Source organism: Canis lupus, chromosome 6 (genome assembly GCF_011100685.1).
Source record: "Canis lupus familiaris isolate Mischka breed German Shepherd chromosome 6, alternate assembly UU_Cfam_GSD_1.0, whole genome shotgun sequence".
Lineage (NCBI taxonomy): Eukaryota > Metazoa > Chordata > Mammalia > Carnivora > Canidae > Canis > Canis lupus.
In genome coordinates, this window is record NC_049227.1 from 7,801,033 (window position 1) to 7,827,624 (window position 26,592).

The following is a 26,592-nucleotide window of genomic DNA, read 5'->3' on the forward strand; positions in this document are numbered from 1 at the left end:
GCAGAGAGACCCCACGTGGGGCCCCTCGGAGGCCACTGCCGACCCTGCCACATCCCCTCAGGGAGGCTGTCTTGTAGGGGAGTGGAGTGCTTTTCATTATACTCTGTAATTACTTAATCTGAGGTGATGCTGGGGTATTATGTTTATCTTTTATTTTATAGCCCTGGTAAATCCCCATTACCCAGAATCTGTTACCGGGAAGTGCCATCTAGAACATAAAGGGTCTGGGGGCTCTCTCACCAACCACTGTACTTTCATAAGCCAGGGAGGAGAGATGTAGAAGTAGGGGCTTTCAGGGTCAGTTGTGGGCATGGCCTGTGCAGTTCTGCCTGGGGTCACCCTAGCTATGGGTTCTGGGCAGGTCGCTTCACCAATCTGGCTGCAGAGGGCCCAGGCATCTCCTGAATTATGAGGAAGGTACGATTATGTCTATCATGTGACATGAGCTTTCCTCAGCATGTGCCTTTCGCTTCTCTGCACGCTGGTGGTCTCTCTATGGGATCAGATCTTTTCTGGGGGGAAAAAAAAGCCCACGGATGGGTGTCTGGGCCACACTTGGTCAAGAGCCGGGATCTGACCTCAGTCACTGGCTGGCCGGGTGCATGTAGTTAACTTCCCTGAGCCTAACTTTCCTTATCTGTCAAATATGACTTTAGCGCCCCTTCACAGTGTCACCGGGAGTCAAAAGGAGAATGGCAGGTGATGGGGCCTAGCCCAGGGTCTCGCCTCAGAGGGGAATGCAGGAAATGGAACCCTCACCAGCCAGCCTCTGGGCAAGTTTGGGGATGGTCGAACTTTCTGCTCTGTGGCTCACTGAAGGGCCGGTGGCCACATCCTCCAGAGAAATGCTGAGTCTCAGCCGCCAAGAGAGATGGGAAAACCCGGGCCCCCGAATCCAAGCCCTCACCTTCTCCCCGAAGATTCTTTGACAGATGCCGTTCTTGGCCAGCTTCTCCTTCACCTGCCGAGTGAGCTCAATGGTGTCCACCTCCTGGTACATGTAGATCTCATACTGCTCCGGGGTCAGTGGAGGGACCGAGGGCTTGGCGGGCTTGGACATGGGCACAATCGGGGAGGAGGGCAGGGGGCTGTTCTGGGGTGTCTCGCTGCGGCTGGCTCCAGTCAGGCTCAGCTCAGAGCTCTGGGAGTACGGCGACTCAGCGCTGGGCCATTCCTTCCAGTACTCCGACGATGATGAGGGTCCCTGGAGCTGGCTGCGATCGGCCCGTGGCTGGCTGCCGCCCCCTTTCTCCTTGGTGCCACCGGCTTCTTCTGACTTGGCGTCCTCGGGGGGTGCGGCGCTCTTCCTCTCTGGCTGGACGGTGCTCCACCAGTGGTCCTTCCACACACCGCTGCGGCCCAGCTCGCTCTTCACGTGCCGCAGGACCCCCTGTGCAGACTCAGCCGCTCCCGGGAGGTCCAGCCCGGGCGCGTCCTGGGACTCCTTTTTGAGGGCTGGGGGGTTGGGCAGGGTGGAGGCGCTGGTGTCAGGGGCGGTGGGGGGCTTCTTCAGGGACAGGGCGAGTGGAGGGTAGCTGGACACAGACGACATGGGTGAGGAAGGTATCAACTTGGGGCTCAGGATGGCGAGGTCAGCCTGGGACAGCGGTGCGGGCTTTAAGGCAGGGTCGAGGGCGGCCTGCTGGGCCTCCATCTCGCGGCGGGCCTGCTGCAGGATGGAGCGGATGGCGTCGTCTGAGCTCCCGCTGCTGGACGTGGAAGAAGGCTGGGCCGGCTCTGCTGCACGAAGCAAAAAGAGGTGTGAGATGGTTGGTGGACCGTCCCTCTCAGGTGGGAACGTGCTGCTTTCCCTCCACTTCCTTCTAACCTGGCCTCCCACAAAATGCTGATTATCTGGGAGAACCAAGCTGCTCTGCTCTGCCAATGTTTCCCCTGTCAGGGGGGCGCTTGTGCATCCTGTCCAGGCAGGGATGGCCAGACTAACACCACCGCTCTGGGACCCTCTGGCCTCCACTTCACACCATCTGAAAGGGTTCATTATTCTAGAGTGTCTGTGTTTGGTGGGGAATAGGAGTAGAGGCTGGGGGCGGGTGTAAGTGGGCAAATACTCAGGCACATGCCATCATTACGGACGATTTTTTTTAAATCTATTTTTTAAAAAGATTTTATTTATTTATTCATGAGAGACACAGACACAGAAGCAGAGACATAGGCAGAGGGAGAAGCAGGCTCCCTGCAGGGAGCCTGATGTGGGACTTGATCCCAGGACTGCAGGATACATGACCTGAGCTGAAGGCAGGTGCTCGACCATTGAGCCACCCAGGTGCCCCTCCCTGAGGATTTCTAAACAATACTCCCGTGCACTAAATTACCAAATTGTAGTGGTTTTGTCAAACTTTAGAGACATAATTTCTATCACTGGTTGCAGCACAAGACCAGAGTCTCTAGTGATGAGTAGCTGTGTTTGGGTTGGCTCACATTTATTTTCCTCTGGGCAAGTGATCGAGGTGTGGCCAGCAATAGTGAGCCCCATGATGCAGGTTTTGTGGGGGATAGATAGCGGGGAGGCCCTGGCCCAAGAACCCAGAGCTGTGACCTTGGGGGAGGTCATAGGGCATGGCTGGACCTCAAGATTTCCGTCTGTAAGTTTGGGATGGGTGATGGGCTAGATCAAGGACTCTTAACGAGGGCTGTGCCCCAGAATCATCCACTGGGCTTGTTAAAATGCACATGCCCAGGCCACTGCCCTGGAGTGTCTGCCTGAGTAGCACGTGTAGTCACACCGAATCTTTGACCATCTCCCAGGCGACTGTGGAGCAGGGCCCTGGCTGAGGACGACTCGGCTGAACGATCCTGCAGGTGGCTGCAGCTCCTAGATACCCTCATATCTAGGGGGAGGGAATCACATAAGTCGGCCCTTTATCCACTTTAAATAAGGCCCAAAAATGCTTCAAACAATAGGGACAACCTTTTAGGCCTCTCAAGGACTTGATTTCACTGGTTGATAGGAGGTCCTCCTTCTCTGACTCACAACATCCCTACAGTGCTCTCAGGGTGCAGACCACTGCTCTGCAGGAGAAACTGCACAAACCTCCAAGTGGGCCTTCCTGCTCTTGATTCAGGGCTGTTTCCCACCCTGTCAGGGTGCCTGGCTAAGCTTCTTAGTTGTTCAGCCACCCAGAGGAGAGGCCAGTTTCAATGTCAATTCTGGTCTTGAGGGTAGGAACTACCCCAAATGGATGGTCCCCCCAGTGTCAGGTCTGAGGCCTCACAGGACAGTCTCCCACCCACCGCTCCAGGATCCCTATTAAAGAGGCAGAGGAGATGGCAGAGGGGGAGGTGCCGGGACAGGAGCTGAGAGACCAAGGTTTTCACCCAGGCCCGACTTTTAAGTAAGTTTGAGCACACTATTCTCACTTGGGAGTCTGAGTTTAATGATCAGGAGTAAGATAACAATATCTATCTTTCATGGCAGTGGTGAAGACCCAGTTTGAAAAGGGCAGAGGAGGTAAAAACGCCAAGCCCAGGCCTGGTTCCCAGAAGGGAGCTTCGAGGTCACCACCGAGTGAGTCATGTGGGAGTGGGGTGGCCTAGGGAGAGAGGGCCTAGTGACTGGGGAAGTGACCAGGTGGCAGCCTGCAGCCAGGCCTGGTGGAAGTCCTGTGACCTAGGTCCAGGTGGAGCAGCTCTGCAGAACAGGGGCTTCATGGGTACAGGGCAGGCATGCATACATATGGCAAACCCCAGAGCAAGGGACCTCGGGCACCCAGTCTCCTGACTGGCAGAAGGGCTGAGCTGAATCTACAGTCAGTGTGCTGCGCAAACTCAACCAGAGAAGCTGAAGCGTGAGAGCTCTCTCCTATTAGACAAGGCAGCTCTTGAAGGGCTCTGAGAGGCCCATTCCTGAGGCCTACAGACTACAGAGTTGGAAACCTATCCACTACAACTTCCCGCTCCTCCCTAGCAACATTCATTCTGCTTAGGAGCTTAGGATTTATTTTTCATCCATTCTTTTTCAGGGTTTTGTCAAGTATATATCCAAACAACAAAGCCTATACGGCACTGGAGAAAAGAAATCTGCTACAAACCACTTGTTCATGTAAGTCAAGGAGAGTCTAGGCCGGGGAGGGGTACGTTCTCAAGTCCATGCTAGGACGGGACATTCTAAAAAGACTGGTAACCATCACGCAGACCAGCTGCCCTCTGCACTTGCCTACATGCTTGAAAACACACATTCTATTGTGTGTGTTTTAAAGTTAATTACTGCTAACCAGAACACTCAGGACAATTCTTCTAATTAAGCCTGGAAGCCAGTGGTCAAAGAAGTGTATTCCGTACCAGTTTTCTGGACCTGCAGCTCCCTTTTGGCTTGTTCCAGGATGGACTTGATTGCTTCGTCGGATCCGGTCTCGGAGGCTCGGATCCGGGTTGTGATGTTACCTGCAGGGAGAAGCAACACCAATGACATCAAACCCACACGTGTAACAACAACAAGAACAACAACAACAAATCAGTGCTGCACGAAGATGTCACTCTGATCAAAAGCTCCCGAGTCGAGGCTGGTGATGGTTAAGGAGGCAGGCGTGGCCTCCCGTTGACCCGGACCTGCTGTGCGTGCTACTTCACAGCAGGTACCGTGGCCCCCGTGCAGGAAGGGCTTCCTGCGGAATCTACTTGGTGGTCAGTGTCATCTGGCCAGCGGGACAAGCTCTCATCCCTAACTGGATGGCACCCGTGGCTCGGGCCCAGGGAGAGCAGATCACCTATTCCAGTATAAAAACAGATGAAGGCCTAAAAAAGGCAGGGGTGCTTGAGAGTCATTTAAAAGCAATCCGACAATTGCTTTGGCCTGGGACTAGGCTCAAGGCTCTGCATGTCTGTTTAACACTGGTCTCCAAAAGAGCAAAGATGGGAAAAGCAGGTGAAGGGTTGAGGCTGATTACCTATCCATCATGGGCACATACAAGGTGAAGAGGATGAAGGCTTCCCATTTTGGCTCTCTGATCACATGCTGTCTTTCCCAAATTTAGGAATGAGGCGGCAAACAGCTTGCAGAGCACCCCCCAGGACAGTCGTTTTGGTCACAGGGGTGATGCTCTGCGATGTAGCCATATGCACAGACGCATTGAAGCTACTGTGGCCCGGGGGGGGCTGGCCCAGGCTCTTTCTGGAAGCCTTCCATGTATCACAGTTTAATTCTTGGCTATCTTACTAAGTGTGCACTGCCACACCAAACCATTGCAAAACAAGCAGACCGAGGGGGTGAAGCCCCTTTAAAGATGCAGCACCAACAAGCGCAGCTGGGGCTGGCTTGCCAGGGCCCAGAGGAGAACCGATTACGTTTGGAATTTGTTGAAATTTGTCCACTCCATGGCACCTTTAACGCAGCTCAGAGTTACAAGGAACTACAAGGAAGCAGCAGTATGTCATTTGACTGAGCCACCTGATTTTTCTCAGGGCAACAATTGGGGGTGGGGCAGGGTGTGTGTTTTGAACCTGAAGGGGGTTGGGATGGCACTTGGGGACCGAGTCTTAGTGGCGTTTCCTCTCCTGGCCTCTCCACACCCAGTAGATCACGGGCAGTTTGGGAGGAAGGCACTGCGAGGACTTGAGCCCATAGCTTTGTTTTATACTCACTAGCTGTTTTTCCATCAGGTTCCAGGCCAGAATCACACTGCACAGTTTTAACCCAAATGCACAGCTAAGGACATGCTGCTTCCTAGATTTTACTAACTGCAAAGAAAAACACCTGCCTGCAACATACCTTCGGACCCATTTCTTCGTTTCGGTACTTCCTGAAATAGTCTGTTCAGGCTCTGGCCTGGATTCTCTGTTGAAAAACAAGTGTGGTAAGAACAAAACAATCAGGGGATGGTGGTGTTGACGATATGGGCTGTGTGACATGAAATCTGAGCCGCCTGTCACTACAGAAAGGGCTCAAGGCTTCCTGTGCAACTTGGGAGTTACTAGAAACTTCTGAAAGGCCCTTCCCTGGCCAGTCGGCCTGCGGAGGCTGTGGCTCCGCTGCAGAAGATCAGACGGACCTTAGGAGTGGTTCACAGCACCAATGCCATGAGGGTCAAATGGAGGGAGCACCGCCTGCCGCCAAGCGCATCACCCACCAGCCCCCGGAACAAAAACTCACATTAATCATCCAAAGACAGTCCATTTCAGTTAACATTGCCATAGAAAGCTCGAAGTGCTTTGTGCAAATCGACGCCGTTTGAAACGTCTCCCTTCTCTGTTTGTCGTGTTTCAAACGTGTCTGATAAGATTACCCCTCTCTACCACTGCTGGTTTATTAGCAGAACGATCCCGTCGTTCAAGAGGGAAGGGATTCTTTCAGTCAGGGATGCGAATAACGTTTCATCTTTTTTGTGGAGGGAGAGGTAGGAAGGGTGCTTTAGTAAAACATCCACGTATTGCAAGGCAGGCATGTTTTGCTCACTGCGCTACGCAAACCGCTAGTGGAAGGTAACGCCGGGAGGGAAGCTGGCCCACAGGACATGCTCCCTTGTGTGCGTGGGGCAGAGGAGAGGACACGTGGCTGATACTCTCTCCTTGTGGAACCAGCTCGGACCCCGGCTGGTGCTGCTGCTCTAGGGCTGGACGCTACTCGGGGGCTCCTCCCATGTGAGGCCGCACCCACTGCCAATCGGACCAGCGGACAAAACACATTGTATGGGGCATAATCCCATCCGATTTGATATGTGGAACTGAAGTTCTGAGTCTACTACATGAGAGGTGCTGAGTGAGTGTCAGAGGCCAGACCCCCCAAAATCTACAGGCTCTGGCTCACGCCGGCCGACCCTTGGACCCCGGAGATGGTAGAACTGAAAAGAACTTTACCTGATGTGATGCACAAATGTTTCATCACGCGCGTGCGCGTGCACACACACACACAACCCTGAAGGGCTCACACACTAGCGCCAGCTCATGAAAGCCTCTCACCTCTTTGTCTGCCTTGGATGCTGCGAAGAGCCAAGATGTTTTGCTCATCCGAGAGGAACTGCTTCATCTTGTGAAAGGGCTCCTTGCCGCGAACGGTCAGTTTATTCCATGGCTTGGGCCGGGCCAGAATCTCGCTCACAGACCCTTGAGACAGTCCCAAGACATAATGTCCGAAAATGCGCTGTCCAATATTGTGCTTGATCAACTGTTCCTTCACCTGCCGGGCGATTTCCGCTGTGTCTATCTCCTCGCCCTCGGAGACGCTCCCAGCACTTTCTGACTGGCTGGGAGATGGGGCCATGCCATTTACGTCTGGGCTCTGTTGTAATGGACTTTGGGAAGATATGGAGTTTGTGCTGTATGGACCTGTTGAAAAAATCATGCTTGTGCTTCCTGCTTCCTGCATGGCCTTGGAGTAGAAGGACTGCATTAGCTGTCGTTGGAGGAGAGAGTTTAGTGCAAATTTTCCCGTAGAAGCCAGGGGTAGGCTGGGGCTTGCCAGGGATGAGCTGAAAAAGTCTTGCGTTAACCCCGCTGGTGAGAACTGGTGTGTACCATTAGTATTGGAAGCCTGCTCCCCCGTGTTGCGGGATAATTGAGGAGGGGAAGCCGGCAAAGGTCCAGGACGCCGACTCTCAGGCTGGTCTTTCCCTTTTCTCCTGGCTGACCCTACAAGGAAGGGCAAACATAATGCATTATGGGGGATTCAAAAGGGAAAAAAAACCAAGACCAAAATGCCAAGTTTGCCCCACAAAAGGGAAAAAAAAAGTGCCGATTTTCCAAGGGCCAATGAGGTGTGTTGGTTTGTTTTTCAATTGAATTTTTAAATTAGCCAAACGAGGCCCCCCGAAACAAGCAACATGCATTTCATGTTTGCACCTTTCTTGTACGTTGCAGCCTGGAGAGTCCCCTCGACACAGATTCAAACCCCTATGGTGGCAAGAAGCCGGTACCACACACAGTAAAGAGTCGACAGGTCGCGGGGCCTCGTATCGGGCCTCTAGCATTCGAGCTATTACCAGAAGGGCCCCGCCTGAGGAGCAGCAAACACTGACATTTTGGGACCAATGGGTTCTCTCACACCACTTGCTCTGAGGCGAACGCACCGCACCAAGTCCACTCGATCGAAGGCACGCACATTTTTAAGAATGAAATATATTCGGAGCCCGAGACACTGTTAAACGGTTTACCAGCTGCCAAAACCAGAAGCAGTCAGTGACGCCACCATTTTGGGACGAGCAAAGAAAGGCTAAGGATGGGATGCACTCCCAAGGAAAACCTGACGAAGGAAGAAAAGCTCCACTGAGGCTGGGAGCAGCCCCGGAAATGCCACAAGACAGAGGCCGCACGACTGGGAACGGACCAGAGAGGCCATCATCCTCCGAGTGTCCCTCCTGGCCTCTCCTGCCAACATCGGCCCTAATCACCTCCGCAGGTGCTCTGCGGCCACGCGCCTCGGCTGGAGCATCTTTAAGTGGGGCAGGGGGAGGGGAGGAGCCGTGAGGAGGACCAGGAGGAGATCAAGCGCTCATTAGTCAAAGCTGTCAACCACCGCTGTTGTTCCCGTCATGCATTGGCCCAAACTCACGGTTCATCTTCCTCTTCCTCGACCCCCGGAAGGGACCGAGCACAGCACTCGAGACCCTGTCAACCTACCGCTCAGGTCGCTGTTGGAGATGCGCAGCGCAGCATTCTCGGACTGCAGCGAGCGGTTCTTCTCCAGCAGAAGCACCTCCAGGGGCTTGGATGCGTCCTAGACGGGGCAGAGCAGGGCTCACTGAAGGCCACCCTTGCACTCCCCCAGGGCCATCCGACCCTGCACCCCCTGCTCTGATGGCTCACGCACAGCCCACTGACTCCCAGGCCTTCCCCTGAAGATGCTCACACTACACGGGGAAAGCACTTAAGTTCCTTTCCAAAAGAACGCACCCCCGTCAAAGTCATTCTTCCTTTCCACCTGTGTGGCTTCTAGATAACTCATTATTCTCCATTCCTTGCCCAGGTTTGAGGAGTCTAGACCTGCGCCTCACCTGACATTAGGACTGGCTGCCGGGCCACGAGCCTGTCCGAAGGGCACCGCAGAGGGGAACCGTTCCTTGGTGCCAACCACAGAGTCGGCTGCGGTCTGGGCATCAGGAGCAGGATTCCACTTGATGCCGTGAATTCTACCTGGCTGCTAGGTTACTGGGTGGCCATGGTCCTTTTAACCCTTCTTTTCCACATGAGGCAGCCAATAAAGAAAAAGTTCCTAAGCCAGTCCATTTGGAGCTGGCCTCTGACAATCTCAAAGTGGCCTTTGCCATGCTCTCGGTGCCCACCCAGGTGAGATCCCCACATCCCCGGGAACTGAACTACCCACTACCCATTTGGAAAACACTGACTTTTCTCTTCTGGCCTCCTCTTCATTGGAAATAATGTGCTTGAACTTGCTTAAAGTTTTTGGGAAAATGACTTGCCAGCTACAGGCGGGAGGTTTCATAGAAACTTTGGGAACGTGAGGCTTGCCCGGGGATGGAGAGTGATCACGGCGAGCTGACCCACACGCACGCTGCAAACAAATGAGAGCGCATACCTGTGTCCCAGTGCCCTCGGAGGGTGCAAACTCCATGGATTTCAGAATGCTGTGAAGAGTAAGACAGAGCGGTCATCCCCCACCCCTACCTTTGATAACCACCATGCTAACGAGCACTAACATCACACTTCCCTGCACTCCAGGAACCGAGCAACTGACAGTTTTAACAACCTCCCTGGCAGCATTATAATCTGATAGTGTCTCTAGAATAACTATTCAACTAGCAGTTGGCCAGCAAAAGTTTCTTGCCCAGCATGTAAATCATTCCATATGGAATCACACCAGGGCTGTTCAGAGTATAATTTTAAAGTTGAACACAGACGTAACATTGTTGCAAGTGGAATGTATTTGTCAGGCTTACAGGGAATGAAAAAGTTGTAAGGAGGCAGCCAGAGAGAGAAACCTCATTCCTCCCACCTGCCCGGGGGCCAGGCGCTCACTTGGTGCCTGGCACGTGGGGACCTGGGAAAATAGGCGAAAAGCGAGGTTCCCAAATTGGATGGCTCAAAGGCTGGCCCCGGACTGGCTCTGCAGCCCCAGGTGGTGCGGGGGAGCAGGACTCTCTCCTTTGTTCTCCGTATGGCTGAAATCACCTCGGGCCCAGCCTGTTTCCACAAGTCTGAGAGCTGAGTGAATTCAGGTGCCCGGAACCACTGTTTCCAGCGTTCCTTTCAAGGGGACATTCCTTCCTTTCTGTGAGTCTATCTGGGAGAAAAGGACAGGGAGTCCACATGGCCCCAAGAGCTTGGGAAGGTGAGTGAGAGCGGTAGTGGTGCCTGTCACTGGGCCACTAGTGCTCTCCCAGCGTTCTCGCAGCCATGACCTTGGCCTTCACCCTCTTTAAGTTCCATGGGAGTGTCATGGAGAGAGCATGGTGTAAAAATGTCCAGGGTTCCCGGAGACCACTCTGCCACAGCCACCACAGTGGTCAGTATGGAGCTGATGGTTTAGTTTATTTGTGGTTCTATCTTCATGGTGGCCCACGTCATGTAGAGTAACAGAACAGGAATGAAAGAGCAGCTGGTGGGCGGGGGGATGGGGAACACCTCGTAATTTAATTTTATGGTGAGCTATTGAAAATAGTAAGGACTTGAGGCCCCGTTGCATCAGCTGGGAGAGAAGGGACGAGCAGTCTGGGAGTTGTCTTTTCTTAACGGCCGTCGTGTTGGCAGCTACGTTCTTGTCTGAGATCTTCCTTAGGATCATGTCAAGACTAAAGTAAGCTTATATACCCCAAACACCAGCACTTGTTCATTTATTCACTGGCTCTTTACCGATGACCTACTGGGTGCCTAGCACGTAGAGGATTGGAACTGCTCTGGCCCTTGCCCTTGCAAACTCCATAGGCTGTTATAGGTAGAGGGCAAAATCCAAATAGCACCCGAAAGGGAACACCTGGTAGGTGCCCTTGGCAGCAGAAATCTCCTCAGGTTGGAGAAGGGGTCTGTCTCAGGAGCAGTCAGTGTCTGAGAAGTGTCTGGAAGGTGTTTTAGAGACTGCAGAGGTCGGCAAGGGGTCTGCGTGTGTGTGTGTGTGTGTGTGGGGGGATGGGACAGAAAGTGGGGCGTGTGTCTGGAAGGGCACTTGGGTCACTAGAAAGCAAGAGGGCAGGAATGTCTCTTAGCAAAAAAGCCATCCAAGTGGGGCTTTCAGAAGCAGAGCTGGGGCTGAGGGGGGGGCTGCGGCATGTAGGTGCAGCAGAAAGGGCCGCTGGGCATGCGGTCACGGCCAGCAGGCGGCTGCGTGGGATGGAATGGACTGTAAACGTGTGGCAGGTGGGAAAGGAGCTAAGTGCAGAGGAAGAGCTGGACTGAGCTGCGTGGATGGGAGTGGGCTGGGGGCGAAGGCCTTCCCTCTGACTCAGCACTAGGAGGCCCACATTGTTTTCTTCTGAGTGGGAGGAAGAGAGGAAGGAAGGACAATGGGGACAGGAGAGGCAAAGACAGAAGTTCAGACAGGTGAATAGCATCTGCCCCAAGGCTGGAAGAGGGAAGAGGCTGGAGCTGCATGCAGGCAGGAGCAGGGGGCGTCCAAGAAGGTGCTGCAAGGCTGTCTGCAGCCAGACTGTCCAGGGAGACACAGGCTGGGCCACTGGGCACGGGCCTGAGAAGCCACCTGCAGGCACCTTTCCATCGAGGCTGGAGGAGTTCATGACGGAGGGAGTGCAATGGGCTCTGGCGGTGGGAAGGTCGAAGAGGCCTTCCAGTGGGCTTTTATAGCAAGACCGAGGGGATAGAATTGAGAATACAAAGAACAGCATGGCGAGTGGGTGTAGGCTTATTTTAAAAGGAGGAATTAAAAGTGTCAGGAAGAGAGGGGGGCTGATGGGATAGCAGGGGAGTAGAAAGGGATCTGGTAGGGGCTGGTGGGGGGAGGGTCAGTCTGGAGAGATGGGAGGGAGATGTTAAGACCACAGCAGGGATTCTGAGGCCAAAGGACTGTCTGCGGAGAGTTTGGGACTCAACGAGGGGGAGCAGAAGGACCCCCTGCTCCCACAGTGGCAGAGAACTCAGGCCTGCAGGGCCCGGTGACTGTCTGCAGTGTTTTGACAGCCCAGCTGTAGAGGCAGGGCTGCCTGGGGACAGACTCTGAAGTAAGACTGGGGGGTCAGCAGGGCCCTGCTGGAGGGGGCTGCCCGTGAGCTCCAGGAGGGCCAGGGCAGCCTGGGAGGCCGAGTGTGGGGAGGGGACTTCTACTTGAGAATGTGAACATTAGCACTGGAGGGGTGATAGGCCTTCAGCTATTGCCTCCTGGATGGGACACTGGAAGTTGAGAGAAGAAAGTCCTGGTGTCTGAAGGTGGTTAGAGGGGGTGTGAGGTCATGTGCACTCTTTCAATTGGAAAACACTTCCCTGGGTCGCTCAGTGGTTGAGCGAATGCCTTTGGCTCAGGTCAACATCCCAAGGTCCTGGGATCGAGCTGAGCTCCATGTCAGGCTCCCTGCCTAGGTGGGAGTCTGCTTCTCTTTCTCCCTCTGCCCCTCCCTTCTGCCCTCTTTCTCTCAAATAAATAAAATCTTAAAAAACAAAAACAAAAACCCACACCCAAACAAAACATTTCCCTATTCTGCTCCTGTCTTGGGAACTTAACCACTGGAAAACAGACTCGTATTTCATAATTTCTATTAGGGCAACATCTCCCCTGATTCTGTGCACACTGGCATACTTTAAATGCACAGAGTCTTAGAAAAAGTCCAAAGAGCTCAGGCACAGGCCTGAGTGCGCACGCCCACGGCACTGGGCAGCCTGGGACACAGCCTGGTGCTGGAGCAGCCGCCAAGGCCCAGAGCAAGGGCCTGTGGCCGCCCTGTTCCTGGCACAGCATTTCCTTAGCAGAAGTCGCCAACGAGCCCTGGCTTGCAAGTGGCCGTGCAGGTGTCTCCACACTTACTTTAGCTCTTTCTTCACTTCTTCATAATCAGCTTGTCCTTTGAGTTTTTCTTCCAGTTGCTGAAAACAGAGGAATTTTATTAGCGGGTGTGCCTGAAACGGGGTGATGGACTTCACTATGAACCAAATGTTTGTGTCTCCCCACCCCACACTGAAATTCCTGTGTTGTACCCCAAACACCTGGGGTGAGGGTGTTGGGGGCGACTGGGTCACCAGTGGGGAGCCCCATGAATAAGATTAGTGCCCTTCTAAAAGAGACTCTGTGGAGCAACTTTGCCACATGTGTGCGAGGACACAGTGGGTAGGCAGATGGTCGTCTGTGAGTCAGAAAGTGAGCCTTCACCAGACACAGAATTTGCCACTGCCCTGATGTTGGACTTTCCAGCATCCAGAACTGTGAGAAATACATTTTTAAAATTTAAACCGCCCAGTTCATGATGTCCTATTAGGGCAGCATGTAGGGACTAGGACAGCCTTCACTGAACAGTCCCTATAAAACATCCAGCTAAAAAAAAAAAACAAAAACAAAAAAAAACATCCAGCTGCCCTGAGAGAGAACGTAAACATGTGGAAGTGAATGATGACAATGTGCAGGGTCGCTTTTTGGCCTTCACATTTCTGGTCTGGCGCAAGTGTGTGTGTGAGTGGGTGCAGGTGAGTGTGAATGTGTGCACACATGCACACACACAAAGTAATACAAGGTGTAACATGAAAACTTAACTGAAGTAGAATAAAGCTTTACAAAAGTGGAAAACGAGAAAATAGCCATTTTGTATGAAATACCATGAAATGGCAAACAGAATGGAGAGAAGTCTCTGCACTTAAAATCAGCGTGTGGCTTTTCACGAATTATGTTAGGCTAGCTGACACATACAGTCGGTTGTCAACACCTCTGGTGGGACCCTGCTAACAAGAGGTACAAGCCCTTTGTCGCTGAGTGTTGGCATCAGATAGGCATCAGGGAAAAACCATTTGCACCTCTGGATCTGCCCTCCCCACCCCCGCAGATGTGGGCATTTAGGAGCACAGGCCTGCTGAGCAGGGTGGTCTTTCTGTCAGAGTCCTGTGGAGGGCCCTTGCAGGGCACCTGGCCAACAGGGCCAAGGTCGGGCACAGCTGACTCCCTGACCCTTGAATGTGCTTCAGAGGGAGGAGATGACACGCACCCCAGCTCTGATGATGCTCTGATATGCTCCCTGAGTCTGTGAGCTCATGAGGCACTCATGTGGCTGGTTTGTGCAGAGCCCTGTAGGCCTTTCTAGCTAGGCAGCACCTTTGGCTTTGGGTGGTCAGCAGCGGATGCTCCCTTCTACAAAGGTGTCTGGATTAGTTTGCTTTCAACCTCCTGGAAAGGGGAAGGGACTAAGGCAGCACAACATAAAACACAAAGATCCAGCTCTGGCGAGGGATGGCTGATAATTTAGCATGTTTCCAGGTCTGGGGTGAACAAATTCCAGGTACTGAATCCACAGCACTCCCAGTTGCCTTTTTAGGTTCTGCTTGGCCAGCCATGACTATGGCCACAGCTTAAGGCCAGCTGAGAATGTTCTATAGTTTGGGGAAGAGATGCCCATTTGGCCCATCAGGCCTGATGCTCACCTGAATCTCGACCTGCCCACTGTTAAAGAATTCAGGTGTTCTAGAAACTCAACTCATTTAGCTCACCTTTTCCCTTCGCCTTTGCTAGCAGTTTCTTGTGTGTTTTTCCATCACGTAAAAGTGCTTTGCCCTAGTTCCTTTTTATGACTTCTTGCCAACTTTATGTATTATGATGGTTTCTCATCATAATCAAACAGGGGGTCACATGCACTCTTTTTCCAACAAAAGATTCCCCGAAGGTGCTCTTGAAGAAGTGATTATTTCATGCTCCCTATAGTCGAAGGACAGGAAGCCCTCACCAACAAAACATTATGGGGTACTGCTGGGATGCAGAGCACCTTTCACTAACGCCAGATCTGGAACACATAGAACACTCGGTCGTGTTCAGGGAACATGAGAGAGACAGGCAGAAGGGAAGCAGCGGGAGGGCAAAATCCAGAGCACTACAGAAGCCAGCAGGTAACCGAGTCTAGAATCGGTTCCGTCACTTATGAGTGGGACACCTTGGGGCATGGTAATGTATTTCATCTGTGAAACACGCAAAGGCAGCAATGACCTCAGAGTTCAGGGAGGGAACACCAGCCAGGTCCTGATACAGATGTGGCACCACGGGACCTTTGATGTGGGGCTATCATCACTGCCAAGTCTTCCAGGGAGCACAGCTTTGCAGGTCCACGATGGGCCCTAATCAGAAGGTTTTAGGACTGGCATGTAACTTGGTCGGATGCAACAGTTTTCTCGGAGGACTGACTCGTCTGCTGAAATTTCTGCCACCTACCTGGGGGCAGCTTAATTAAGAACCCCCGAGACCACCTCCGTAAACCTCTGACGTTCTCTTCTTTGGGCAGACAGTGGGATGCAGGTCTGGCAGGGCTGCCGACAAAGCCTGTCCTGACCTGAGAGCAGCACTGTGAGCCCATCCTCACCAACCTCTCTGGGGAGTGTGACATGTTGGAGCCATGTGCTGTCCTCTGCTTGGGTCTTTGACCAAAAACTCCTTGCTGGGTGCCTGAGAAATCTAGTTTCAAAAACTCTCAATCTGGAAAGGGTAACTAACAAGTGCTCTGTCTGTTGTCCTCTGTGGAGAAAGTCTCCTCCCAGATTTCACTAGTGCTCCTTGGCTGGGCCAGATTCTGTGCTGGGTTCTACACCCGAAATGCTATCTCACTTAACTGCTGCACCACCTCTGCAGGGTGGCTGTGTGCCCATAGAAAGAAAACAAATCACTGAGCTCTGCAATCAGGTAGAGCGGAGGCTGCCCCCACCCACACCTCCTCCTGCAGTTCCAGCTTGTGTGTTGAGAGGCCAAGCCAGGTGCTCGCTTGAGGCCTGGGCTCCGGAGCCTGACAGGTCCAGGCCAAGGTCTGGCTCTGCCACTTAATTGTGGGGTGACCTTGAACCAGACACTGAACTCCTTCAAGCTTCAGTTTCTTCAGCTATAAAACGAGGATAATGGCACCCACAGTACAGTGCTTTGGTGAGGTCTGGATGGAATAATGCTCGCTAAGTGTGTGGTGCACAGCAAAGCACTCCGGAGACAGTGGGTGGTTACTGTTACTGGTGTTATTATGACTTTATCCCCGGTGGGTGTTATCGAATAGGACTATGATTTTGGAAGGGGCTCTCTGGTTCTGAATCCGGGGGCTCTGTTTATGAAGTTCTCTACTTTGTAACAGGCTTAAGCCTGTTGGGCCTCATGCTCCTCATCCTGACAATGGGGTAAGAAAATGGGTTCTCAAAAGTCAGCGGTAAGGACATGCTGGATATACATGTGCAGGCTGCCAGTGCCCTTCCAGCAGGACCATCGTATGATGTAGGTCACATCTATTTAGTAATGCAGAACACACATGTGGTCTTGGGAACTCAACAGGTGCTCATCAAATGGATCTTGAATTGCTACAAGAATTATCCACATGAAATTCTTAAAGTGCTCTAGGGCTACCAACTCAAGGGACGCCTGGCAGGAAGACTGATGCGGAGACTCTTGGGAAGGCCCTTCTTCTGGGTGGCACGGCAGGGAGCCAGGGTCAGGGCAGTAATATGTCTTTCCTACCAAATAGGTGTTGGGCTGATGAAGTGACCCAGATGCCTTGTGCAGACGCCTCTATCTTTCCCTCCAGATGGTCAGAGCCAGGCTCTCAGCAGAGTTTTGTGAAGGCCGACACCTCAGGCTAGGGGCAGCAGCATGTGGCCCCTTGTCTTCACGGGGACTCCCTAGGCTGAGAGGCCACAGGACACGAATGTGCAAGTGTGACCGGGCTCCCTGGTCCAGGGCAGAGGGTCTGAAGCCCAGCCCCTTGGGATAACATGCCATCTCTGAGGTCCTGGCTTAGGCTTCATGCACCTCCCTTCACCTGGATGGGGAATTTGTTTCGTCTCTACCGTTCCTTGCTGAGAGGTAGCAGGCATGTACATTTAGGATCTACTGATGCTGGGTATGTGTTGGGGGGTGGGGGGAGTCCAGGGGGCCCAGGTGGTCCTGTGCACACATGGCCAGACGGACAAGGCCAAAATCATGGCAGGGGGTGACAGTTATACTGGAGGGCTCGCTGCAGGCTGCAGAAGTGTGGCCTTGGACTGTGAAGGTGGAACCCTGGGATGGCAACCCTATCACAAGTCACTTCCAATTTCTCTGAGCTAGAATCCAGGTATGACCCAGACAGCCCACTCCTTCTCATGGAATGGTGCCATCCCAGGCCAGGAGGTCCAGGCTCAACGCTCAGGCCACCTGCATTGCCCACCACGGTCAAGTAGGTGTGCCACAAGCTGGGGGGACTGCCTGTAGGTGAAACACCCGGACCCATCACCAGGGGACCAGGGGCATGTATGTCTTTCCAAGAGGGCTCATCATAGATTCCCACAAGTAATCAGCTCAAGAAAGCACTTCTAGTAATGCGCCCTGGTTTACAGCCACTCTGGAGGAGCCCACTTGTCTCCTGCTCCTATATTCATCCTCATGTGGACCTCAAGGCCACTAGCTCAGAGCCCCCCAGTTTCTCTGACATCGATCCCAGTGCGCTCTGCTCCGGGGCCTCACCCCTGTGGCCTGGCACATCGCCTCTGCTTCCTGCGCTAAGGGCCACCTTTGCCCTCCTCCTCCTCCCTGTGGAAGCCTCACCCCTTCCTCCCCCTGAATCTGTGCTCACGCTGCCTTCCAGACCTGACCAGGGCAAGGCTGGGGGAGGCCTAGCCCCGGGATCTCTGCTACTGAGATTTTTGATGTTTGGGCTTGCTTGTGCCTCCCAGGGTAAAAGTCTCCCCTGCTAGCGGGCAGGCATGGTGGAAAGACATGTACCGGCCTTTCCTAACCTCTTCCATGAGATCATGATCATCATTGTGGCTGCTCGTGTGGTGAGCCTGAGATGTTGGTAAGATGCTCATGGACACAGGACTGAGGGTAGCCCCAAGGTAGAGTAAACTCACTGCTGGGCAAGGGAATCTATGTGCCAGAGTGCCAGCATCCAGAATCTGAGACTCTGAGTGAATCTAGAGAAGCAGTTATTAGTTTTTCCCCTGGCCCAACCCTCTGAGGGACACAGTGTGCTCTGTGGTGGCTCAACAGGACCCATCAAAACTGCAGGAGATTGGGGGTAGGGGGAGACAGAGAGTGGGGGAGGCATGTGGTTTGGAGATAGCCCCCTGGGTGATTCAAATACACTTGCTCCCTCTCCCCCCATCCCATGGCAAGTACTCATCTTTAGAAAATACAATTTCTCCTGATGGGAGACTGGCATTATTTTAGCTAGCCTTTCTTATAAATACCCATTTTAAATTGAAGCTATTGGTAGCGTGATTTTCTGTGCTTTAGCAAGTAAAATGCAGGTAACTGCCTAATTATACTGCCTCTGTACTGAAGTGCTCCAACAGAAGACCAGAGAATAGAGTTATCAAAAATAGCAGTCTTGTAATGGCAGTTGGGTTATTTCATTAATTACAAATACAGAATTATCCTGTACAAGTGGCAATGTGCTTCAGTACTTGTCAGATTTGGCAGGAAGAAACATCTCCCACTTCTGAGTCTGTTTCCATGTTTATTTAAAGGTTAGAGGGTGCACCATTGTATATGGATAGTGATGTGTTTAGGGTAAACTTGGCTCAAGAAAGTAAAAAACGAGGAAAAAGAAATGGTGGACATCCAATTATCAATTAATCTTCATGGAATTACCAATCGTTTGTCTACGTGATGAGAGGAAACAGTAGTTGCAAGGGATGGAGACTTTTGAGGTGCTGGGGAAAGTAAACCAATGGGTTCCCAAATATATTTCATTTCAGGATATGCCACCGAGAAAACCCCAATAAGGTCTAAGGTCAAGAGTAAAGACTCTGCCGTATGAGATCAACCCCCTGTCTCCTCAGTGACTGTCACCAAGCACGTTAGCATTTGTCTCAAAGGCCATTGTCAACATTCAGGGCAAAACTACCCCCAGTGCCAAGAAGGGGAGCTGGACTGGAAGCCACAGCATCCTCAGATGCGATCCCAATTCAAGCCTTGCATGGTGCATCCCAGAGCCCCCAGGGCTGAACAATATGGTCCAAGAAGGAAAAGACTGGGAGGCTGGGGTAGGAGACGGAGGAGCAGGAAAGGTGTTGCTCCTGGCTGCTTCTGAGCAGCCACCATTGCTAGGTCAGAGACCCCACCCCCCACCGCAAAAGCAGCAGGTTGCCAATTTGACGGGTCTCATTCATAACGTATTTTCCTAATAATTGTATTGCTGTTTAGATTTGAGACTATAAATTATACACATTAGAAAAAAGAAAGCTCAGGGAAGGTATCTCATTCAATTAACCTTACTCCTTTGGGTGAGGGAGGTAGATGTGCTTGTCTAGGGGAGGCTAATGCCTTTTGTGCATGGGTTTGGTGTTGGGGAGATCTTCGTTCCTGGTGACAAGGGGTTAAGATAATTAGAATCAGAGAAGTCTTGTTACTAGAGGATGTTTTGATTATTAGATCAGATGAAGATAAGGGAGCGATAATTTTGGAAGAAGTATTGCCAAATTGTTTCATTAACTGCACCGTATTAAAGAATTCCCCCAAGATACGGATAAAGAACATTAATTTGTAAAACTGCGTTTCATTTTTTTTGTGTGTGAAGGCAAACATTAAAACCTTAACTGATTTAGAAGAAATTGCTCCATAATAAAAAATGTAAGGTCTATAGCCTTCTTCTCCTAGTCAAATGCAGGATGTATCTGAGTCATATCCCTTAACTGTAACAAAGCAGAGAAAGGCAAATTAGCTAATAATAATGTCATTGCTGGGGTCAGGAATGGCTGTAACATGAGAAAATTAGATTTAATCTAGAAATAAAAAATGAGCACTGGCACTCACTGGGCAGGTTGATGGGAGAAGAAGAACCAGGGAAGAAATAAATGCCACGGTCGATGACAAATGTGACTGAGTCTCAACCCCTCTCCCCAAAGTCAGCAGGACTGGCTCCACAGAGGGGCCGTTTTTCAGTGGATGAAATGCACCCTGAAGAGGCCAGGAAAAACCAGGGAAGGAAAATGATGGGTACTCTGGGTCCGAGAGGTCAGGCTGGCAAGCTGCCGACCTGTTGGAAAGTCAGCTTGAGGTTAGAGACGCGGTCATGTGTTGGAAAGGGAAATCTGTTTTTTTTTTTTTTTTTTTTTTTAAATTGAAACAGACCTAACTACATTCTGGAATTACTTTATAGATGAGAAAGTTTTCCTGACATTTTGACAACTGATCCTCGATGTACTGTATTTAGTCCATGAAGACTGGGCTTGTCCATCATTCCCACACTGCAAACAGATGCTACTGGGCAGCATTGTGCAGGCTGGGAGGTGATGGTGGAGTGGGGAGCTAATGGGGTCCACACCTTCTCTAGCCCTGTCACTAATTAGCAAATAAGATACTTCTGAGGAGGCCCTTTTGGCCCTGACATGCCACAAATTGAGGGTACGAGGATTTTTTTCATAGCATGCTAACTGTAACTGGTTGGAAATATCCTAAATCAATTATTTTAAAAAATACACTGAGAAGCTGGTGGAGTGGAAGAAAGGCACGTCTGTGTAGATAGCCTGTGACCCTAACAATCACTCCAGCCCCACACAGGTAGGTGCACAAATATCTGTCTTTGAGATGCCAGGTATGGAAGCAGCACCGTAGATGGGCCCAGAGGATGAGGCCTTCTACCAAGTGCTGCCTGCAAAGGCAGTGCTGTCCAGGCAAGGGCTGGGAGATGGGTTCAGTCATTCTCCCTGCCTTGGGCTCCAAGACTGCTTCCTGCTCCCTCATGGAGGTTGAAGGATGCCCTACTTACACCAATTCCAGATAAGACGGTCTCTAGAAAGCTCTGACAGGACGGATGCATCCGTGCTTCTGAGAGATGCATGCAGGGGTACCTCACACCTTCTTAGGCTCTCCCTGTTCTTACCGGAGAGAACAACTCTTGCTGGTGGTTGGGGCTCAGAATGAGAAAAACCTGAGCCGTCACTTTTGTTTTTAACACAAGAATGGATTCTAACCATTACCTGTGCAGGCCACAAATATGAAATATGCTTGTGTAACAGCCAAGGTGGGGCCATAAGGTGGTTTCTGAGCTAAGGCGTCTTGCCGCAGTCACTACACCCAGCGTGGTGTTCCAGACACTGAGGACAGAAGCGACCCATGGAAGGGCTCAGGGTATCAGTGGGGAGCTAGAATCACTATGCTGGACGGCCAGCCCCAGGCTCCCTCCAGGGCCGTGCGTGGAGCAAGGCCAAGACAGCAGGTATGCATAGACGTGCCCATAAAGCCCTCCTTTGGCCCATGGCCGCCATGGCGTCCTTACCTTGAGCGTGCTGTTCTTGGCACTCAGCTGCTGCTCGAGCTGGGAGATCTGGCTGGCCGAGTTCTCACGCAGCTTCGTGAGGCTGGCCTGGAGTCGCTGCACATCCTCCACCAGTTGGGCGATCTCCCGCTCTTTGGCGGCCAACTCAACTTCCAGGCTGGAGCGGGTCAGCACCTCTATCGCCTGCTCCTGCGGAGAAGAAAGGAAATGACAAAACCGCCCCGGCTCTGAGCAGGGCTGGGGCTTATCAGTGCTGCAAACGGAGGCAAGAACACACAGGTGGAGGGCAGTGGATGGTGAGCTCACAGTGAGACGTTATCTCCTGCCTCCACGTGGATGGACCTGCCAACACCCTCCCTGCACCACCTTCCTGTCTATGTGGCAAACACATCTAGATTTGGCTGATGGACAAGTATTTATTGGGTACACACCAGGAACCAGGGACACACTGTGCGCACAAGGAGAGCAGTCCCCATTGTCCCGGGGCATCCTGGCAGTAGGCGGAGCCGGGTGGTGGAGATGCCATCGGTGGTACAGGGTGAGTGGGGCCCCAGTTGTGCCACCAAGACACCTGAGCGGGGGCAGGGCATGGGGTCAGACTGGGGCAAGGCAGATGCTCAGGAGAAGTTCCACTGAGATGGTGACGCCTGAGCAACCCCCTAGAAGAAGGTGACAGAGGGGTCTTGCTGAGCGCTGGGGTGCTGATCAGGCCGGCTCTGAGGAGATCCCCTGGGAAGCTCTGAAGCATTAGGATTTTCCACCCCAAGATGAAATTTGATGTCCCTTTGGCTCGATACTGTGTTATCTAGAGGCTGGCAAGGTGTTTGAGAAACTGGGTCTGAGCCAGCATTTTAAAAAAGAACTAGAAGATGTGGAAGATGCATTTGAGGTTTCTTTGCTTGGGGACACTTAGGATAATTGATGTTTTTAAAAATGTACTGCCCCTCCCTCACCCAGTTTCCTCATTTTGGAAAATAGGAAAATGGGAAAAATCTATTAAAAAAAAAAAAGAAGAAAAAATAAATTCCGCTTCCCAAGGACTAAAGTTATACTTCTTTTCAAGTTTTAAAAGTAACTCTGGCTCCTGAGTGACTCCGGGTGCTTTTCTGGTGGGTGGCTGCACTTCTCCTGGGCATGGCCAGGAGATGGAAGGACAGGACACACTGGTCTCTGTGACGGCAGAGACCTGGGGGTGGCTCAGACCTCAGTGTGGGATGTCATCATCCTTGCTGCACACCCCCCAACTGCACCCCAGGAGCACCCTGTTTCATGTCTGGATCTGGCCCATACTGGGCCAGAAAGCACTGGCAGCCGCAACCGGGGTTGGCAGGTACAGCCATGCCATGCCACGCACGATGTACCTGTCACAGGGTTCTCACGCTAGGGGACAGCTAGTCATGAGGGAAATAGTTTTTCCACATTTCTCCACTGGGAAATTAAGGACTCGATCATTTAAGAACGGAAAGCTCTGAGTGCAAAGGAACGACCCCTTTCTGTTTCTGTGGTTTGTATTCCACTGTAAAGTCAAGTCTTCATTCCCCTTGACTTTTGGCAGACATGTGCATGGACCCAACGAGCATCTTCCCACCGGCATATTTAAAAGGCACATGCTGTCCAGATCAGTTCTGTTCACTGTGTGCTCCACGAACCAGTGCCAACTCACAAAATGTTGCTGGTACACAGTGAGACGAGCACAGAAATGGAGAGTGAGCATTTAGACATTTTTCATAGCAATTCAACATTGCTGTGACACGTTTTCTGTCTTTTTATTTAAAAAAAAAACAAAACAGATCAGCCTGTGACAGATTGGGAATTAACAACAAAAGCAAGCCCCTCCATGACCTCTGGAGGGTTTGAGAAGTCCCGCCCTCGACAACACTGGCTGGGACAAAGGTAAGGAGTTCTCCTGGCAGTGCTAGGGGTCAGTCCTAAGACACCAGCAAGAGGAGCACATGGAAGTGAGCTGTGAGAAGGAGAGAAGGGGGTGGAAGGGCTGGTGGGCCTTGTCAGAAGGAGGATGGGCCCCATTTCAGGGTGGGAGCAGCATGGGAAGGCACAGAGGTTGGAAGAACAGGGACAGGGCATGAGGGGGAGTCATCGACTCTGAGGCCAGCTTGAAAAGGAGTGAGCCTGTTGCCACCTACACTGCTAAGTATGGTGTTCAGAGGCACCTGCATGTGTGGTGGAGAGCCTGGGGAGGCAGGGAAGGGACACGATGAAAGGGATATCCAGGGAGGTTGGTCTCATCAGGGGTAGAGATTGAGCCTCGTCATCTTGTTTTAACTTATTTATCAAATTTCCAGCCTAAGGGAAACCAGCCATAATAAGGGTTTCAAGTGTTCTTTGAGAGTCTGTAAAACAAGCCAAATGGGGATCTGGGGCTTTAAATGGGCCAGCACACATTGAGTATGCCGGCGTTAAGTGTTTCAAATGGTCTGTGCAGTGCTGATCCTGGACTCAGGATGGGGACCTGGGGGCAGGCAGTCCCAGAGGGTCATCTATTCAACTCTAGGGCCTCAATGGGCTGTGCGACCTTGGGCACATCAACAGACTCTCAGGCACCCAGGCCAGATTCCTCATTCATAACACAGCAAAAGTCATTTGCGTCTTACATAAGCTCAAAGAGATGAGATCATCCACTCCAAAGCAGTAAGACCTTGGAAATAGGACAGAAAAGGTCATTCTACTCGCTTCCTGGCCATCTCATCACAAAGACACACAGGAAATTAAGGAAGAACCAGACAAAGGCCCAGGAGATGATCAAGGGGCCGGGGGTGGAGCGGGGCAGTGGGGTGGGGTGGTATGGGCCTGGGTCTCAGTGCTCTCTAAAAGTTGTATAATGTAGTAGATGAGTTGCTGAGTGGAGGGGTATTCTGCACAACTGCACAGAGGTCAGTGTCAGGCACTTCAGATGCTCTTGAGATCACTGGCAGGAAGTGAAGTGTACACGAGTCAAAGAGGGACAGGACTGCTGGCTCCTGAGTGTCGCTCTGGGCCTCAATTCAGCTGTACCCGAATCACTTGGGGGGATTTAGAAGATATATGGGTTCTGGGACCTCCCCTGGCAACTGAGCTTCAGAGGGCCTGGAGTAGGGCTCAGGGACTCCCTGGGGCATCTGCTAGGACTCAGCATTAGGACTCTGGCTTGGACAAGCTTCCGAAGGAACAGAAACGGGCTTCCGCAAGTCTGATCAGAGGCCCTGGTGGGCACCAGAACCGGAGTCTGTCTCCCAGGCTCCAGATTTCCAAGACCTATGCGGCGGGGGGTGGGGGGTGGGGGTGGTCCTATGCTCTTTACGGGTACCAGGTCTTGGGTAGGTGGGTGGGGGGCTCTGATGGTTCAAGAGCCAGGAAAGGATGTGTGAAAATGCTCTGTAGAGTCTGAAAACATGGTAAAAAGAAAAGGAAGGCCTTAAGATGATGCTAGTCCAAAAGGGAAAATAAATGTAAAAGCAGAAGTTACTGATGAAAGACGTCACTGAATTTTGTCCCTTTGAACCCTGTTCACCTCCCCTCCCTCCCAAGCCGTGTGCACCTGAGTCCTTTGATGAGACCAGCATGCCCAGGTTGAAATAAGCTATGTAATGATCTCTTTTATCCTGCAGCAATTTCCATATCAAATATGGATGAGTTGCAAGAGCTCACTCAAGACAGGGTGAAAAACCTAACTGCGAAGTGATGGTGTGCCTAGGACCCCAGACTCAGACAGATGCCTGGTTCTGGGCCACTGCCTTATTCTATTAACCCCAGAGGGGGAAAGAGAAGGGCACGGGGACCTCGGTTTTAGTTCTTTTACTGACCCCTGTGTTCCTGTCAATACCAAGTAGCCAGAGTAGGCTGATTCCATCTGGTGGCTTCACCTGGAAGGCCGCCTCATCAATGGAGAGGTGTGTTTCCCAATATTACAGTTTGTTTAGGCTCAAGGGGTGGCCTGGTGTGATGCACCAGAGCCCTGAACTAATGTTTGCCTATAAATACTCCACAAAGGACCTGCATACGTCCTGTCTCATTCTATGCACATGAAGGAGAGTAGCTCACTGTAGGGGAAAGAGTGCGTTACGGAGAAGGACAACTTAGGATCAAACTCCAGTTTGATCATATTTGAGCTATGTGACCTTGGGTAAATTACTGAGCTTCTCTGAGCCTGTTTTCTTACTTATAAAATGAGGATAATAAAACCTACCTCTAATGACTGGTGTCTCAAGGCATCAACGAGACAACCATTTAAGCCCCAGTGAGGCCCCTACCGCAGAGCAAGAGCCTGCTGAGAGACAGCTCACCTTCCTCGATTGGCGATTCTGTGAAGACACCCAGCGGATCGGTCTTGGCTTCTGCTGGATCTATAGACTCCACTGTTTCTCTGCTGAGTCCTGCCAGCCAAGCCCAACAGACATTTCTCCGCTGGCCTGGTTCCTATGTTTGCTCCCCGACTGGCTGGAGCTGGAGCTGGAGCTACTGGGAACGCACACCCAGGGGGGATCCCTGGCAGGGCTGCTCTTGGAAGGCTGAACCAGAGCCACGTAAACACTGCACTTAGCCCATGATGAAGTGTTTAAGCGCCTAGAGGACCCACAACTTACTCTACCTACAAAAACATTCATTTCCTTCTAAAATGTTTTGGTTGCTACAGTCTTGGATGGTGCCAGAAATCCTTTCAATCAAAAACATTTAGCTCGGGAGCACTATGTAGACACATCAGGGTGGATGGCTTTCTCTAGAGAATCCAATGCAACCAGAGAGGCCGGGAGGAGCCATACTGACTCCTTCCTCGAAGGCTTCCTCCCTTCTCAGCCATAGTGCTGGGTTCTGTGCAGGTCCACTTGGATGAAGGGACAGCAACAGAGCCAAGGGGACATTTCAGGGAAAATGAAGACCAGAGTCCATGAAGTTGTGATGGCTCCATAAATGGAAAATTTTTCTCTGTACCCTGAAACACTTAAATCATGTTTTATTTAATGTTAATTAATTAATTTTAAAATTTAATGTTAATATAAGGAAAGAAAATGAGAATCCATCCTTAAAAAGGGGTCCTCATATTAAAACTCTGCTTCAGATTCGCTCCTAGGGAATAATTTTTAAAAAGTCCCAGTTGAGTCCTGGCTTGGCCACTGGGGCCAAGCGTTCTGGTGCCAAAGGTTTATATTCTGCAACTTGTCGCTTCATCATTTAGGTAAAGAAAGGAAATGCCTGCCTCATGGGTTCGGTGGAAGAGTGGCTGTCCAACTGTCGAGTGAGTGCCCTCCTTCTCTGGAAGGGCCTGTCCCTGTCCCTCCCTGCTCTTCCTCTGTCCACTATGGGTCCTGATGCTCTGTAGCATCAGGTGCTC

The 26,592-nt window shown here is 51.7% G+C and overlaps 1 protein-coding gene across 6 annotated transcripts in view; it reads right to left on the reverse strand.

Annotated features, from left to right (window-relative positions):
• CUX1 (cut like homeobox 1) overlaps positions 1-26,592 on the reverse strand; it is a 364,561-nt gene that overhangs the window by 65,240 nt on the left and 272,729 nt on the right. For 2 of the 6 annotated variants that reach the window (XM_038539188.1, XM_038539186.1), the window contains exons 11-18: positions 21,267-21,455; positions 12,875-12,933; positions 9,485-9,533; positions 8,569-8,665; positions 6,913-7,581; positions 5,726-5,791; positions 4,300-4,401; positions 908-1,740 (exon numbers count right to left, since the gene is read on the reverse strand). In XM_038539188.1, the coding sequence (XP_038395116.1) occupies positions 908-1,740; positions 4,300-4,401; positions 5,726-5,791; positions 6,913-7,581; positions 8,569-8,665; positions 9,485-9,533; positions 12,875-12,933; positions 21,267-21,455 (2,064 nt within the window). The remainder of the gene's footprint in view (positions 1-907; positions 1,741-4,299; positions 4,402-5,725; positions 5,792-6,912; positions 7,582-8,568; positions 8,666-9,484; positions 9,534-12,874; positions 12,934-21,266; positions 21,456-26,592) is intronic. The other 4 variants (XM_038539191.1, XM_038539190.1, XM_038539187.1 and 1 more) reach the window with 3 other exon arrangements.